Source organism: Acromyrmex echinatior, chromosome 7 (genome assembly GCF_024713525.1).
Source record: "Acromyrmex echinatior isolate Ae372 chromosome 7, ASM2471352v2, whole genome shotgun sequence".
Taxonomy (NCBI): Eukaryota; Metazoa; Arthropoda; class Insecta; order Hymenoptera; family Formicidae; genus Acromyrmex; species Acromyrmex echinatior.
In genome coordinates this window covers 14884681-14900911 of record NC_141858.1, presented here as the reverse complement: position 1 = coordinate 14900911, position 16231 = coordinate 14884681, and the positions used below count along the sequence as shown (strand labels likewise).

Sequence of the window (16231 nt, the reverse complement as noted above, 5' to 3'; positions counted from 1 at the left end):
TAAAAATTCCTTAAAATATTTTATAATTAGAATATTATATAATAATAAATATAATATTCCAACACGTGATTAATACTTCTAAATGATTAGCATAAATTAACAGTAATTAAAATTTATGATATCGTTATATTTTATTGCTTGTTAGAATAAGAATATTTATTGTATTTCCAGGATGAATATCGAGGAAAAAAAAAGAAAAACATTGAGTTACAATTTTTCTTTTAATCTTAATTAGCAAATGTGGCATATATAATTCTAGAATAAATTTCTAGACATAAATTTCTAGAAATACATTTTATATTAAATATATCGTGATAAACACTGAATGACATAATTTTCACCCTTCATAAAAGCGCGGCAATTCGTTGCCTAGTATGACTTTTCTCTCAATTCCTTTCTCTGTAATCACACCAGTACGTATTACACCGCCACTGCTACCATCACGAGCCATTGCTAATGCAAGTGCTAAAAGAAATGAAGTCATTAATTTGTAAACTGATGAATCTTTTTTACAATACTTACTGTTCTCTACCAGCCCGAGACATTCATCTTTTGACATATTGGACTTGTATTGAGCATCCACATAGCCATAGACATACGTTGAGCCTGAACCACCAATTGAAATTGGCTGTCTGACACACATGCCGCCTATGGGGATGCTGTAAACCTGACCACCTTTCTGTTTATCCCATCCTGCAACTAAGATCCCGGCCATTAAAGAATCTCGGTAGTTATAACATATTTCACGGAATACATTGGCAGCAGTTTCCACTAAAGGTGGCGTTCCAAGCTCCATCCTTAAAAAATAGTACATTTTAACATCGATTAGATAGAATAGATGCAATAATTTTATGAATGTCCTGATATCTTACTGATGTAATCCTAAATGATAAGCCACAATGTCCGCAATTGCCTGAGTATCTGCTGCCGAGCCGGATCGACAACAATAAATATAATCTGTCACTCTCGTTAATTTATCGGCAAAACGATTGGAGACGTAAGTTCTAAAAAAATTATGTACGCGCGCGCGCGTTAACATTATGTGTAAGTTAAATTTTGTAAGTTAAAATTATGAAGAATAATAAAGATTGCTTTGCTAAATAATTATACTTTACCCTGTTGTACCTCGAGAATCAGCTCCTATTACTACGCCATCATTAAATTCACATGCCATAATTGAAGTCTGTAAATAGATTGCAAGACAGCTTTAAAGATTGCATCACTTTGACGTAAAGAGTTAATAGTAAATTCATAAATTAAGATAAGGGGACATGTAATAAACTCATAAAATCTTCTCTCTTTGCAGATATTTGAACAAAATTTTGTAAGTGGTAGAAGAGAATGTAAATGAATAACAAATATGTATCTTACTTATAAAAGCTACCAATTTTGTTCAATTGTTTATTTCTGAGTGAGTTTTTTTTTCAGATATGATAATGCTCCATAAATTTAAAACATTTTTCTTTTTTAATGTTTCTAATAAATATATTTCACATTAAATTATATCTTTAAGTTTTCGCTTATTTAAGTAAATATACAATATATAGAAAACACTTAAATTCAACAATCTAACTATAAAATTAAGTAATCTAACTATATAGATTTTAACCGTAAACTACTTCAGTGAATTTTATTATTAAAAATACAAAAATGTTTATATAACTGTACATTTCATTTTTGTGGACTTATTTTAATAAAATTATTCTGGACCAATGTTTACATAACATTCTTTCTTATTTTTATCCATACAGCACACTGACAATTTGAAAACTGGATTTTGTATTAATATTAAAATGTGTTCCCATATGCACTGCCACCATTGAAAATACAGTATACGCGTAAAATGAACTATGAATTTTCGGTGCTGACAATATATATCAGAATATGGCCTAAAACATTCGTAAACTGAGAATATCTTAATGCATGTAGAATGCATAAGGCATTTGTTATTGTATTAGCAAACTTAATAACTTCGTAATAGCTGTATTTTCCCATAATTCGTAATTTAAGTTTTAATGAAATGATTTTAATGAAATAATTAGGTAATCTTTAATTTCAAAAATTAAAAGAAACAAATAAAAAATATTTAAAGATTTTTTTAGATATATAGGGTCCCGTAATTATTGACATAACGCTTGTGGGCAGGTACAGTGGATTAAATTGAGTCCAAAAGTCCTCTACTATTTTGCAATTTTCACAATAGTTAATCCATTCATATTTGTTATCGTAACTTCCAGTAAAAAAGGGCATATTTCAATTAATTTTTTTCAGTCAATGGAGAATTTATTAAGAAATAAATCCATGTAAAAGTGGAATAGAATTAAGAAATTTCGAAATATATAGATTCAAAGAAAATGAAAAGTTCAGAAATATGAAAAAAATCTCGATTTAGCAAATTGCACTGGAGTTTCTGGAATCTAATCTCTGTGTATAGCTAGGGTTAACGAGATATTAATTTCTTAATACAGATTAATTTCCTCAAAGAAACGCATATTCGGCCGGTTCACTGCCAAATACAAGCGCACAGCCAGTGTTCAAGGTTACTAGGCGCGCGGGAAGTTGTTCATTCATCACAAACGACAATGGTTACGCACGATCGACGCGTGGCGTTGAATCCCCGCTTTGAGGTATATATTATCCTCCATTTTTTTTAACTAAAATTAAATTTCCTAATGACATAAGAAATGTATTTGTTCTGTTGTTATGACAATTTATGTAATTTCTATTAGTTTACAAATTAAATTTTTTCTGTTAAATATTGAATGTTAATAAAAAAAAAAAGCCAATTAAGTGATATGGATAATATTAGGATTCAGAACAAGGAAAATAGAATTAAAGAATTAGAAAAAGGAGTAAAGATGAAAAATCATATTGTCTGCTTGTTTATTTCTAATAATTCTAATTCTTCATGTTTAATTTTGTTATTCTGTTCATTATGTTTGAGCCTTTGCTTTATTGAACGAAAAATGTTTTGTGCATGTGCATTCTCAAAATTATATGTTAACAAATTGTGTGTCTATGTTATAAGATAATATTTATAGAAAGCAGAAGCATTTTTAGATCAATCTTAATACTTTATTAATAAAAAAAAACCTTTTTTGTAAAAATTAAAAAACTGTTTTGTATATTATCACGGAAATTTTGTACTTCATTATCACAGAAGTTTTATAATAGAACTTGCACCCCCCTCCCCTATAATGTAAACAATAATAAAATATATCTATTTATTATTTATTCAATCTCAACTTTATCGTCTCAGTTGTCTCACTTTCTAGCTCTGTATCTGGGATTCTGAATCACTTTCTACATTAATTTCTAAATTAGTTTTCATATCAGATTCTGAATCAGTGAAAATATCCTTATTTTCTTCCTTATTCACAAACTCATTTCTCATACTCCTATTTACACCTCCTATAAAAGTGTTCGCGCCTTTTTAGTAATCTATCAACATAAGTTCCATTGTCACTAAAACTAGCTTCTCAGTCTTCTCATTTCTAAGACAGTTTCACTTCTTAGTGTAAATTTTTTTGTATGCTGACAATACTTATATGCTAAGCTAGTTGAAATACTTAGCAAGCAAATTGCTATTATTTCAGTATTTGTTAATACTGACAGTATTATTGGCTATGTAGGTCATCTTAATGAGAGTTCTACAATGAGTCTGTAATCGATAATAGGAAGTCTTAACCAATCTTTTAGTCGTACAAGTTGGATAACTTCACTGATTAACACTTCGGACCACTTAGGATTTCCGACTACCGACTTATTGTAGAACACTTATTGTAAGATTTCTGACTCATTGTAGAATCATTATAGAGTCAGCCTAAAGGTCTGAACGACGCTTTTCTTTTATCAAATCTTTATTTTTATGGAAAAAAGCATACAATGGAAATGCATTTTTATTAAAATTTGAAGTAGATGGGATATTCTTAATATTTATCGGTTTGTTTTTTAGCTTTAATCTATCAAATCTCAACTTTGCAATGTCATTATAACCTAAAATCGCATCATATCATATCATATAATAGCTCACCCCTGTGCTTTGCTCTGAATTAAGCCAATCTGGCATTGACTTATATGGTGCAGTGGAAGTGAACAATTGAACATCATTCATATAAGCCATTTTCGTAATTTTTAACAAACTGAACTGTCAAATATTTGTAAACTTCTAAATATGTACAATCACATTCGATCGTAGTATAAAATATTTTCCAGACTATCTAGTGGATTTCCGCTAGGATACAACCAGAGAAAAATCTGAGAGAAGACATGACGGCCCAAAACCAGTAACCGTAAGATGCTGCCGCGCACTACTGCCCTCTGACAAAATGGATGTAAACTTTTCTTACGGTACATTGTCCACTTTTCAAGGCTGGAAATGATAAATCGATATTTGGTTCATATAATCATGTTACATGTAACATGATTATATGAACCAAATATCGATTTATCATCTCTAGCCTTGAAAAGTGAACGATGTACCGTAAGAAAAGTGGACGTTGCTATGTAGTTTACATCCACTTTATCCTCTCTCAAGTTTCTCTCTGCTTATAACCAATCAACAGGCTTGGATGTTTTCCAATTGCTTGACCATGCTTTACACATCTTGACACAAACACATAACTAGAAAACAATTTAATGAAAAAATATTTTATTATAGTTTTGAAAGGGTGTATATCAATTGCCCAAGTCACTAATTAGCTAATTTAAAATAATATTGGGTCATCTAAAAAGTATCCGCGGTACTTTGTCACTAGATATATGACCATCAACACACATCTAGTGACAAAAAAACCGCAGATACTTTTTAGATGACCCAATATAATCTCATTGGTGAAGTAATGAAAAATTACTAGGAACAGACTGATGTGAATGGTGTATGCAATTAAACTGTGTGCAAGTACATCGCTCGTTTTTTTTTAAAAACTCTCGAGGTAAACTACAAAAATATTGGGTCATCTAAAAAGTATCCGAGGTTTTTTGTCACTAGATGTGTGTTGATGGTCATATATCTAGTGACAAAGTACCGCGGATACTTTTTAGATGACCCAATATAATGAAAAATAAGGGATTCCATTTAAAAAATTCAAAGTGATCTTGCTCTGACCTTAACAATACCATTCACAATCAAACCAATGATCATTTTGTGTCCTTGAAATCATGAAACTTTTGTTGAAACATTTTTCTCTAAAATGTACTCATTGTTTAAGAGATTTAGAAGAGGGGTAATCATTTAAAATGGGGCCCCTATACATGTGTGTGTGTGTGTGTTGCATGCGCGCGCGCGCGTGTGTGCATATATTTATTAATGAAAGGGATCGATATGGAAAATAAAATATAGGTACTGAATATTTGTGAATCTGATTGATATAAGACGCTTGCAATGAGATAATGACATTTAATATCCCAATTCTTATACATCGACGTCGATATAAGAAATATGATTTTATTCGTTTTGCTCGATCCGATTGCTAATTAGCAAATAACCGCTCTTCTCGTGATCAATTGACAATTAATCAGCACTTCGCTTGATAGTGTAGTCGTCTACAAAGTTAGATGTCGATCACAGCCTATCCGAGACTTTGCCACTCATCATCCCCTCGTCATATTAGCATAAAGATACTTAGATAAACTCGGAGGATTCCCTTCTATTTCTTGTAAAAGAAATAGAATCTTATTCTCTGGGAATCTTAGTCTCGAGTTATTCTCAAGATATATACACTTCGTATACTGATTATGTCATCTCTTCTCCATATCAGCTATACACTTGTTCGTACAAATTATTAATCTAGCAATAAATATATTAGATCGCTTAGAACAAACTAGATGCATTAGTCCATGTGCCATATGTATGCAATATAAATGATGAATACGACAAGCGCATCGTATTTTAGATTAATCGCATTTCTTCATGTTATTTTTCTTCTCTTGCTCGATTCTAACTCTTCTTTTTAGTTTACTGTGGCTGCCGCGATAGATGGTTGCGTTTTCTGATGTGTTGCCTGCAATAAGTTGTCACAGCAGGAATCCTTTGTTGTTGTGGGTGGTGGTAATTTCCTCGATCTTTGACATGAAACTGGTTGTTGTAAAGTCGCTGTTTCGAAAGAGTCTGCCTCATTTTCTGTTTTAATATTTTGTTGTCGGGTGTTACACTGACAGGAACTTGTATGATGATGATGATGATGCAATCGTGCGTAGCAATCGCTACATACTCTTACAGGATTGTAGAGCTGCTCACTAGGTAAAGGAGTAGAATTCTCGGAACAATCGGCGCAGAAAATCTTTCCACAACATCTACAAAAATAAATTTAAGAATTATACAATTTAAAAAACAATATAATACTATTTTAAATACTTAATCATTTTAAATACCGAAATCATATTTGATATTTTAAAAAGCATATTTTATTTACTGAATATAGACATTTTTTTATTATTGCTTTCTTTTCATTACATACGTTTATTATTACCAGCGTCTACTGTTCCATTATGCAAAATGCATACCTGCAATGATGTTTGCGTCTACCAAGCCAGAATTCCGTATTACATCCCATACATCGAGTCACGGCATGATCGGGCACCCATAAGGTAGGCGCGGGACCTAATTCCTCCACAGCTTCCCAGGACATATCCGACGGTAGTGATTCCCCATGTTCACCGGCGCTACCCACCGAATCAGGTAATGAACCCTGTAAGTCATCACATATTTTTTTTTATTATATTATTGTATGCATAAACACATAAAAAAAATTATCAGCCAAAGAATTCTACTTACGATGTCATCTATACGATCGATATCTGCATTGTGATTGCAAACTTGTTTAATTAGTGCCAGTCTTGTTGTATGCAATTCCTTTCTCAAGGCTTCTTCCTTGAGCTAAAAAAATAATTAAAAGTTAAATAATTATTTTTAAAATTATTTTTAAAAAATAGGATTATTTGCTCTATGTATAATATATTGTTAGACACTTTCAAAGAATATTTCGAAAGTGTGTGAAATAACATTTGCTGCTTAAGATACCTTATGCTCTACGATAATTTGTTGGACTCGCATTTGAACGTCACAACATATAACAGGAAGACCATCAACATCGTCCAACCAGTCGGGATTATCTAGCATAACATCTTGATGGGTTGGAGAAGCTGGACATATGCTACTCGGAGTTCTTGATATCAATGGAGCGCTGGTATCACTCATATCACTACCCTCATTATGATTACGATTGCACGAAGAACAAACAACTTGTGCAGTAGTAGTGCCGGTTTCAATCCACGGTGAAACAATATCGCGCGATGAATTTATTTGTTGCCTATAAATTTTAACAAATTTTGCAATTGTTTAAAAGTTCATTTGAATATTGTTGAGATATAAAAAAATATGTATTTACGCTTCTTTCTCTTCATTCACCACTGGAACAACAGAATCATTGTTGGGTATCAAAGTATCAGTGGAACTATCTACCGAAGGATTGGCAGGCGAATCATTGGATGTTTGATTAACGATATCTCGTTTTGTCCTGATTTCAGTCTCTGATAAATTTTCGTTCATGATTTCGTTCTTGTTATCGTATTTTACATTCTTTTTATCCATCTCAGTCTCGAGTGCTAGAGAATCAAATTTCCTACAACGAAAAAAATTTACAAATATGTCCCCACTTATCGCACAAATTTATCATACTTTTTTTTTTTTTTTTTAATAACATACTTTTCCATAGAAATACTCGGATCGCTGCGTCTTCTATGCAGATGCGTCGCATGATCAGGAGCATGGATAAGATCGCCGTATGATCTCGTCTTCGTCATTTGCCCCTGTGGCTCCTCATTCTCGCCACCTTCAATGTCTATTACTGTCATTCTTTGTTTATCGTCTCTCATACCAAGCGATGATTCCATAGAGCCTAGATACACTTCAGACCATAGAACAAGATCGCGTACGTTACAACTCGGCCATAATACCTAAGATAACATAAACAATAATATAAAAATCAGTATTGTTGTAATTGTTGTTTTGTCATTGTGTGGAATTATATCAAATGTAATATTTTACGACGTACTTGATTCTTTAACGGCGAATATAGATGGTTTACAAACGCAGTCGAATTGAGAAAACGCCAAACTGAAAATGTACGCTCGCGTAGTCTCAATTGTAGCCTCTCTTGCCTGGTATTACACAGGAATGTACCGAACAATTGCGAGTAGGTATGTTGGGCCAATTTTACCTGAAATAAGAATGTTATATTTAATAAGAATATTAAAGGAATATTACACTTAGAAATAATATAATATTAGAATAATTTCTTTGATAATACATATTTTCTCTCATGATATGTGTAAGTATATATATATATATGTATTATATATATGTATATATATATATATAAAATGTTTATACATATTTATGTATATAGTTATTTATATAAATATATTTACTAGATACGCTGAAGACATCTGAAAGCTACATTGAAATTGCAGAATTAACTGATGGACGCAGTCGAGCCACTGAAGAAATACTGGACAACGCTCGTTAGGATCATCGCAACCGATTGTTTGACCACATCGATCCGCGAACTTATGTCCAAAGTCTAACCATTCTCTCTCGACTAAAACTTGAAATCCCTAAAATAAAACAATATTATAAAATTAGAGTATTAGAAAATTATGTAGCAATATTAACTTGATTACTTATTATTCTTTAAAAATATTGTATACCTCCATAGTACGATAATATGGATCAAGTAGTATCTGGGCTAACGCGACAATTTGGGGAGTTCTATCCCAGCCGTCGCTACAGTGCACTAATACTGGTCGACCGTCCCTTTCTATTGCAGATGCTACAGTGACTGCTGCTCGCAATAAACCCGACATATGCTGCAACCATCGCGTTCCTTCCAGCAAACTTAACCAACTATAAAAGTAATTAGATTAATAAAAAAAAATTAAAATAATTAAGAATTTCAATAAATGGGGCATTTCAATAAATTTAACAGTCTAAGAATAACTCACTTTGGTTGATCAGCGTCCGATGCACAAAGTTGTCGTACAGCATGAAAGCTTTTCCGTATTGAATGGATATTTGGTAAATTCATAAATTGTATGTCACAGCTGGGGTAATACTCGGGACACTCGCAACCACCGCCACGTGCCCGATTTGCTACGGCGGTTGTGTAAGATCTGGCATCGACAATTAAAACTTTCTATAAAGCGGAAATTATTTATGTAAAACATGGAACTAATTGTATGCCTAAATTATATATATATATATATATATATATATATATATATATATATATACACCTATGTTTAATATTTTCTTTTTTATTTAATTTCTCATTTGAAATAATTTCTTATTAACAAGATTCATGTTTCTTGCAACAACAAAAAATCATTTCTTCCTATATATCGAAGTAAAAATGAATTTTGTTACATGCAAGCATACATATTTGATAGTATAGAAAATATATTAAAAACCCGAAGACTCTCTCTTGCAGTTCATGAATCAATAAATAGCTGTGAAATATTGATCAGTTATAATAAAGTCCATTTTCATTGTATAAATGTAGAATATTGAATTTTACATGCATTTATTAATGCAGAATAATAAAAAAGTGAGTTTTCAATATATTTTATTATTTTCTGATACAGCTGCAGTACAACACCGCAATTATTATGATCATTTTTGGTTCCCATGAAGAAAAATACGTAAGAAAATGTAGAAATAAAACGATCCCCGAACGGTGAAAAAAGTACTCTTCTTCTAATTGAATTTATTGATTAAAATTCTCTTACTTTGGCAGCACTCGACGCATCGTCACCAGTATCGGAATATGTAATAGGCGAATCTACGATAGTAGATTCGCCCTTATCATAGCTACACGCATCTGCAAGAGCTTTTAGAAGAACTTCATCCTCAGAACTTCTCCAACCGAGCCAACCAACTTCCGGTTGACTACTACGAGCTATCACGGCGCCATTATTCACGTGTCTACATGTAATTACAATGATAAAATAGATGATTTATTATAAATATTATATAATAAGATAAAAAAATAAAAACTATACCTCCAGATAACAGCTGGAATTCGTCTGGAACTTCGAAATTTGGCAACAAATTCGAGGGTTTCGTCGGAAATACAAGCGGGAACTAAAAGCTGTGGTGGATAGGATGGACACATCCGATAATCCTTATTTATTTGACTTACGCGCCATGTACCATGCAGATTAAATTTTAATCGCTCAACCTATATAAAATATAATTTGATGTGGATATATATGTAAAGTAAAAATTTCAACAGATGTAGATAAAAATATTCAAAAGAAGGTACTCTCTTACTTCTGAATTAAAAGTAGTAATATAAGAACTATTATCTTTTCCAAGCCTAGGATAATCTTTGCCTTCCTCTATAGACCATGCGTAGTATGCAAACGCAAATATATCCTCTATACTTTTTCGTGAATACGTCACTTTGTGCAATCGTTTGAACCACTCTAAACAGTGCTCATTTGTAGTAAATGCGCAACTAAAATATCAGTATTTTTAATATGTTGATACCTTTTTAATAAAAGTGATTACATAAATCTGTCATACATAGTAATTAATAAATGTAGAAGAGCAAAGTTTAATACATTTATATAGGTAAAAAATAATAGTACATTATAAATACCTTAAAGAACGTGCATCCTTGCATCCAATATGCAGATAAAATATTTCTTTTACCTCCAATTGCTCAATGAGACCCAAAGGTATATTATAACATGTTTGACTTAATTGTAGATAAAGCCTATAATTTGAAAGTGCCAAGACACCATCCGTTGTCCGTCCCAATGCCACAACTGATTCCCCGCTTAATGGTGTAAACGGAATTGTCAATGTTTCATCCTCGCATTCAAAGTTTGTGTGCTTAGGAAATAACTCCGAGGCATGGAGATGACATATGGATTGCAAACTGGTTGGTTCCTCTGAACTCTCCATCTCTTCGTTCTATAATTAAAAAACATATCTTTGATATTTGTTTTGATTTTTATTTATTGTTTCTATTAGCTTAATTATATGTATGCAAAAATTTAAAATTTAAGATCTTAAGTTGACAAAAAATACTGATAGCTATTATCTTATCTCTATCATTGTTCTTTATATATCAACTTAAAATAAACTTACTTAACACGAACTCAGCAACTATATTTGAAATTCCCAAATTAAAATATTCTGTCTCCTGTAATACATACAACTTGTAAAAATATGTATACTTGATAATATCTTTCATGAATATTTTCTTCAGAGGTACCAACAAGATTCATGAAACCTTGGCATTAGCAATGGATGACTACACGGCAATAACCCGCAAACCCTTTGGTACCTCTGAATATGTATACTTTTAGTAATGTGTATACTTTGTTTCCATATGCATACAGCCTATCAATGTTTACACTGTCAATAATATTTAATGCATCACAATACTTCAAAAATGATACTGAAAAGAGTTTATTGCATTACGAACTAAAACAAGAAGATAATCATCGATAACGTTGAATTTATTAAAATGCTTTCAATTGTTTACCAATTTATTTATTTAAAGCATTAGAGCAAGATTAATAAAATTTTAACATTATGGATAATTATCTTCTTGTTTTAGTTTATATAAATATACTTGAGATTAAATATAAATATAAAAATATATGTACAATACATGTTTTACTTCAAATAGATCGAATATCTCGAAAAATATGAAAGGTACGGATAAACGTTTCAGATAAAAATTATACGGTCTGAAGAGACGCAAATATTGGTAAAATTAATTTTCGAAAAAATCAATTTTTCATATCGAGGTTACCACTTTTTAAAATGATTTTCTTTTATATAAGATGATTCTTCTGATGATTATTCCGCATATAAAGGTAAAGTTATTAAAAAAATTAATAGTTTACGAGTTATTTTATACTAATACATAGACATATTAAATGAAATATTATCTTGGTTCGTAAAGTTAAGCAAATGAGAAAAAATATAGCGCGATACTTAATGGAAAAAATTAATTAAAATTAAATTACAAAATAAATTATTTTCCACTGATTTAATTTAAATGTAAATCATATTTAACTTGTTACAACCTTGAACGTTTCGGCCATACAAGTTAATACAAAAAAGCTTTTAAATAAGCATCATATTTCTGTTATTAATATTATTAATTAAACTACAAAAAAAAAACAGTTTAAATTTTACACCGACATCGAATGGTTGCATCATGCATACGTAAATATAATAAATGAGTTATAATTTAATTCATGTCCATGAGTTTTAAACAAGTTTATTTATTATGTATTTATTTCTTTGTCATTGTGTCAATAACCTTATTATTTATAGTCTGAACGGTTCTGACTTGTATTTTGACTTTCTCAGCAATTTTATAATTCTTAATATTTTATTCTAATATAACTCATTATATAATTATGTTAATGTATAATGTTTGATAATTTGTTTTTGTAAATTATGATATATTTCACACTCTTGGCTTCAGATGAATCTTTCTTGGTTTATTTCATTTTTATATACATCCTAACTGTTGATTTAAAAAATTCATATGCTTTTGCATATAAATCAATAACAATTCATTTGAATCGAAAATAATTTATTTCCCTATTCATAGTCAATTCTTATATAAGCCAATTAAGTCTTAAATATAATGTTAATCAAGAATCGTATTTTGATTCTTAAGACCTAAGACAATCTTAAAATAAGAATAGACTATTAGCCTGTGATAATTGATTCATCATATCTTAAGAAGATCCTAAAATGGATCGTCTGTATTACCGACTAAACGCAATAATTTTTGTATCACAACCTTTTCCTCTTTTACAGATTTAAAAATCCTTTTTCAGGATTAAAGTACACATATTAATATGAGTTTGTGAAGTGGTTATATCAAGAACAAAAAAGTTGTTTAAATTGAAATCTTCTTTACCATTTCTTACTCCAATATGGCATCAAAGCTGTCAATATCTAACAACATTTGCTTGATATAAAAGCTTTGCAATTTGTACTTACGAAATTGTGGTCCACAGATTGATAGTTTATATATATGAACAAATAACGTAAAGTTCTTAGAATTAAATTTAGACTTCTAATTAAAACAATTATTGTTCTACGAAAATCTATGTATATGTGTGTGTGTGTGAGATATTGATGTAGTAATACATATAAAGTAACATATAAAAATTTGTCGATATGTCACATTTTATCAGTAAAACATCGATCTCATCGGAATTCGGGCTTCACTTTAGGATCCCTTTAAGACTATCTTTAAATAATATTTACAATTGATTCTTATGTTAAAGATCATTTAGGCTCGGTTGCACCAATGTTACTTTGACTTTAAGCAAGGCTTAAAATTCTTTGTCTCTGTCTCTCTTTCGCTTAAAACGAGACAAAGAGAGTTTTAAGCTTCGCTTAAAGTCAAAATAACGTTGGTGCAATCGGATCTTAAATGACAATATAAAAGCCTGTTGTCTGTATTCATAGTTAGATCTTATATGTAAAGCTTCCTTAAATTTATCTTTAGATGCTCAGTAGTCAATAAAATAATTCGTAAAGCAGCTGAAGATAAATATAGATAAGGAAATCTTAAATATAAAGCCTGGCTATAAATACAAACATATGTTTACTTTTTTATCTTATATTTTTGATCTTCCTACATTGCCAAAAACTTTACGAGCACATTCTAAGGTACACACAGTTTAAACGATATTGTGATGATCGACATTCATAATCAGTTCTTATTTCAAATGCACGCACGCATGCATACATAATATATGGTGCAATTAGCATCTTAAGATATAACTTGAGACGATCTTGAAATAAAAATAAATTTACGAATAATCCGTTCATAATCTGTTCTTATTTTAAAACTGTTTTAAATAATATCTTAGTCCGGATCTACAATAGGTGTTTTAAATTTTAAGCCATAAGAAGTTGACTTAAGTACATTCGAATGCAAGGAGAATAATTGATTGTGATTCGTCCATTCCTTATGACTTAAGGCTTAAAAATCTATAGATAGATCCAGGGTTAAGGTGTTAATACAGTTCTGTGATTGGCTTATGATATTTTAAACTAGTGTACTTAAGACTGCCTTATAATATAAGAATTCTGACTATGAATATCGGCCTGACTATGGGCCGGTTTCATCAACTTCAATTAACCTAATCGGTTGATTAGGTGTTAATCGAGATTGGTTAATTCTACTTAATAACAAATGTGATTGATCAATTCCAATACAATTGGTCAATTAATTGAAGTTGATGAGTGCCCGCTCTGTGTGCACAGAAAAAGTAGACTTGTGAGACCTATTGCTTCTAAATAACAATGTCAATTATTGCCAATTTCGGTTGACTTTTTTTTACATGTAGATTACACAAGTGAAATTGTCTATAATTTAGAAAGAAAAAGTTATATGTCTTGCTGGAGAATCGAATGATATTTTTCACTACACTCTGCACATTCTTTATACTTGTGAAAAATATAGAGAGGTAGAGATAAAGATACCAGTGTTATCAATAAGCCAGATAACGGAAAAATCATAAATTTTGCCAAAGATAATGCAATAAATAAAAACAAATTCTAATTAGATACACATTGCAGCTGTTCATTGCAGTTACATTTTCCGCATGTTATTTCCAAAGTTTGAATGTAATAATTCCACTTTAAACGCAAAATAAAGCTGACAAATGAGTGTTCTTTCAATTTTCATGCTCGTAATGTTACCGTATATTTTCTTCCTATTGATGCCTAAATATATATTTATTATGAAAAAAATATGAGATTTCGTACATCCAAAATATTTTTTCTGCGTCTTTTCATCTGAAATCTATAGTGTGCATAAGACACTGTAAAGTAACATGACATGACGTGACGCGAAAGATAACATCGAGCGCGTGTTCCATTCTATTCCACGTTCCTATCTACTCGCCTGGCTTATCACTATGTAAGTATGCAGCAGTTAGCAAGTATGCAGCCGACGGTCAATTCGGCGACATGTGTCAGCCTTGTAACGCGCAGCGCATATACGGCGTATAATTATTCGCGCAATAACTTTTTTTTCCACCTTAAAAAAGAAAGACACACCGAGTGCATACAATTATACTTGTTTGTAAGAGAAATGAAGATTCGCTTCGTACTCACTTCTGGATTGTGAGATATTCCACATGGACGAGCACGTCGTTTTATACTTGAAGGAGATATATAAGTATGTATATGTATATCTTTCTTTCTTCCTCGGCAGGAGACCTTCTCTCATGCGAAATCCATGAACCAAACGCGAATACTACAGAATGTCACGTATTAACGACACTGCTCCGCGACGCGGAGCATCGTCTTCATGGATACCTTCGCAACGATAAAATGCCAGGAATACAATGACAATGACAGCGAGCGGCTGGTACTGATGGTGTTGATGGTGCTGATGGTAGTGGTGGGAAAGATGACGACTATCAGTTCTCATTACGGCATTTACGGCAGCTGGATCATGGCAGCATGCAACCATGCGCACCCCGCACTTCTATCGTCTCGTAGATCTCGCTATGGAAAGATTGGAAAGTCGAAATTCGTACGTTTGCGAGACAAACACACACAATTTCGTCGCGCTATTCAAAATTGTTATGCATGTGCGGTGTACTGCAATAATATGCAACAATGGCCTTGTTTACACCCAGCCAAGTCCAATCCCAATATTCCCCCGAGTCACTTCAGAGTTCGGAGTGAATTTCTCGGATGTAAACGGGTTAAGTTTCGATGCACTTTAATCCACTTTTCTCAGCGAAGTAGAACAAACTAAGATTGAAAATATCGAATTGTAAACGCTTCAGATCGAAACGTAGCAAGTATTACCAACATATAACATGGTAACCAACTAACAGCAACAAAAACAAAGGCAAAAATATATGAATATTTTGACATTTTACTTTCATTTCGCTCCTGCTACGAGACATACGAGAAATAAGATCAATTCGATACGTTCTCGTGTCATAGACATAGTAAAGAATCAACGTTGACAACCTCCATATTATTACAATAGTAAGTCTGTTCGCGTTGCTTGCACTTTTGGCACTCGACATCTTCGTTTTCTCTCTTTTTAAGGCAAAATATGTATCTATCTCATTTTAAGTGCAAAAATATTTGGAGATTTCATGCAACACGAATAGACCTCATATTATGGCCGTGATTAGAGACAAATATGAACAA

At 31.6% G+C, this 16231-nt stretch overlaps 2 protein-coding genes across 3 annotated transcripts; both read right to left on the bottom strand.

The window, feature by feature from the left end:
* Positions 1-202: 202 nt before the first annotated feature.
* On the bottom strand, positions 203-4267 carry Prosbeta1 (proteasome beta1 subunit). Its single transcript, XM_011069487.2, has 5 exons — positions 4034-4267; positions 1116-1183; positions 873-1004; positions 523-797; positions 203-465 (listed from the first exon to the last, which is right to left on the bottom strand). Exons 1-5 carry the CDS (start codon positions 4121-4123, stop codon positions 338-340), a joined length of 693 nt encoding a protein of 230 aa, XP_011067789.1. The 5' UTR covers positions 4124-4267; the 3' UTR covers positions 203-337.
* Positions 4268-5378: 1111 nt separating this feature from the next.
* On the bottom strand, positions 5379-16034 carry LOC105154153 (phosphatidylinositol-3,5-bisphosphate 3-phosphatase MTMR4). 2 transcript variants are annotated; one of them, XM_087408240.1, is made up of 16 exons: positions 15173-16034; positions 11156-11225; positions 10662-10978; positions 10331-10517; positions 10060-10238; positions 9787-9982; positions 9004-9194; positions 8710-8905; positions 8431-8616; positions 8055-8219; positions 7706-7956; positions 7389-7622; positions 7022-7310; positions 6776-6877; positions 6505-6689; positions 5379-6294 (listed from the first exon to the last, which is right to left on the bottom strand). In XM_087408240.1, exons 3-16 carry the CDS (start codon positions 10967-10969, stop codon positions 5952-5954), a joined length of 3012 nt encoding a protein of 1003 aa, XP_087264366.1. In that variant the 5' UTR covers positions 10970-10978; positions 11156-11225; positions 15173-16034; the 3' UTR covers positions 5379-5951. The 2 variants fall into 2 exon arrangements, with proteins under 2 accessions (XP_087264366.1, XP_011067787.2); XM_011069485.2 differs by having other exon boundaries at positions 11156-11210.
* Between the last annotated feature and the right edge of the window lie 197 nt (positions 16035-16231).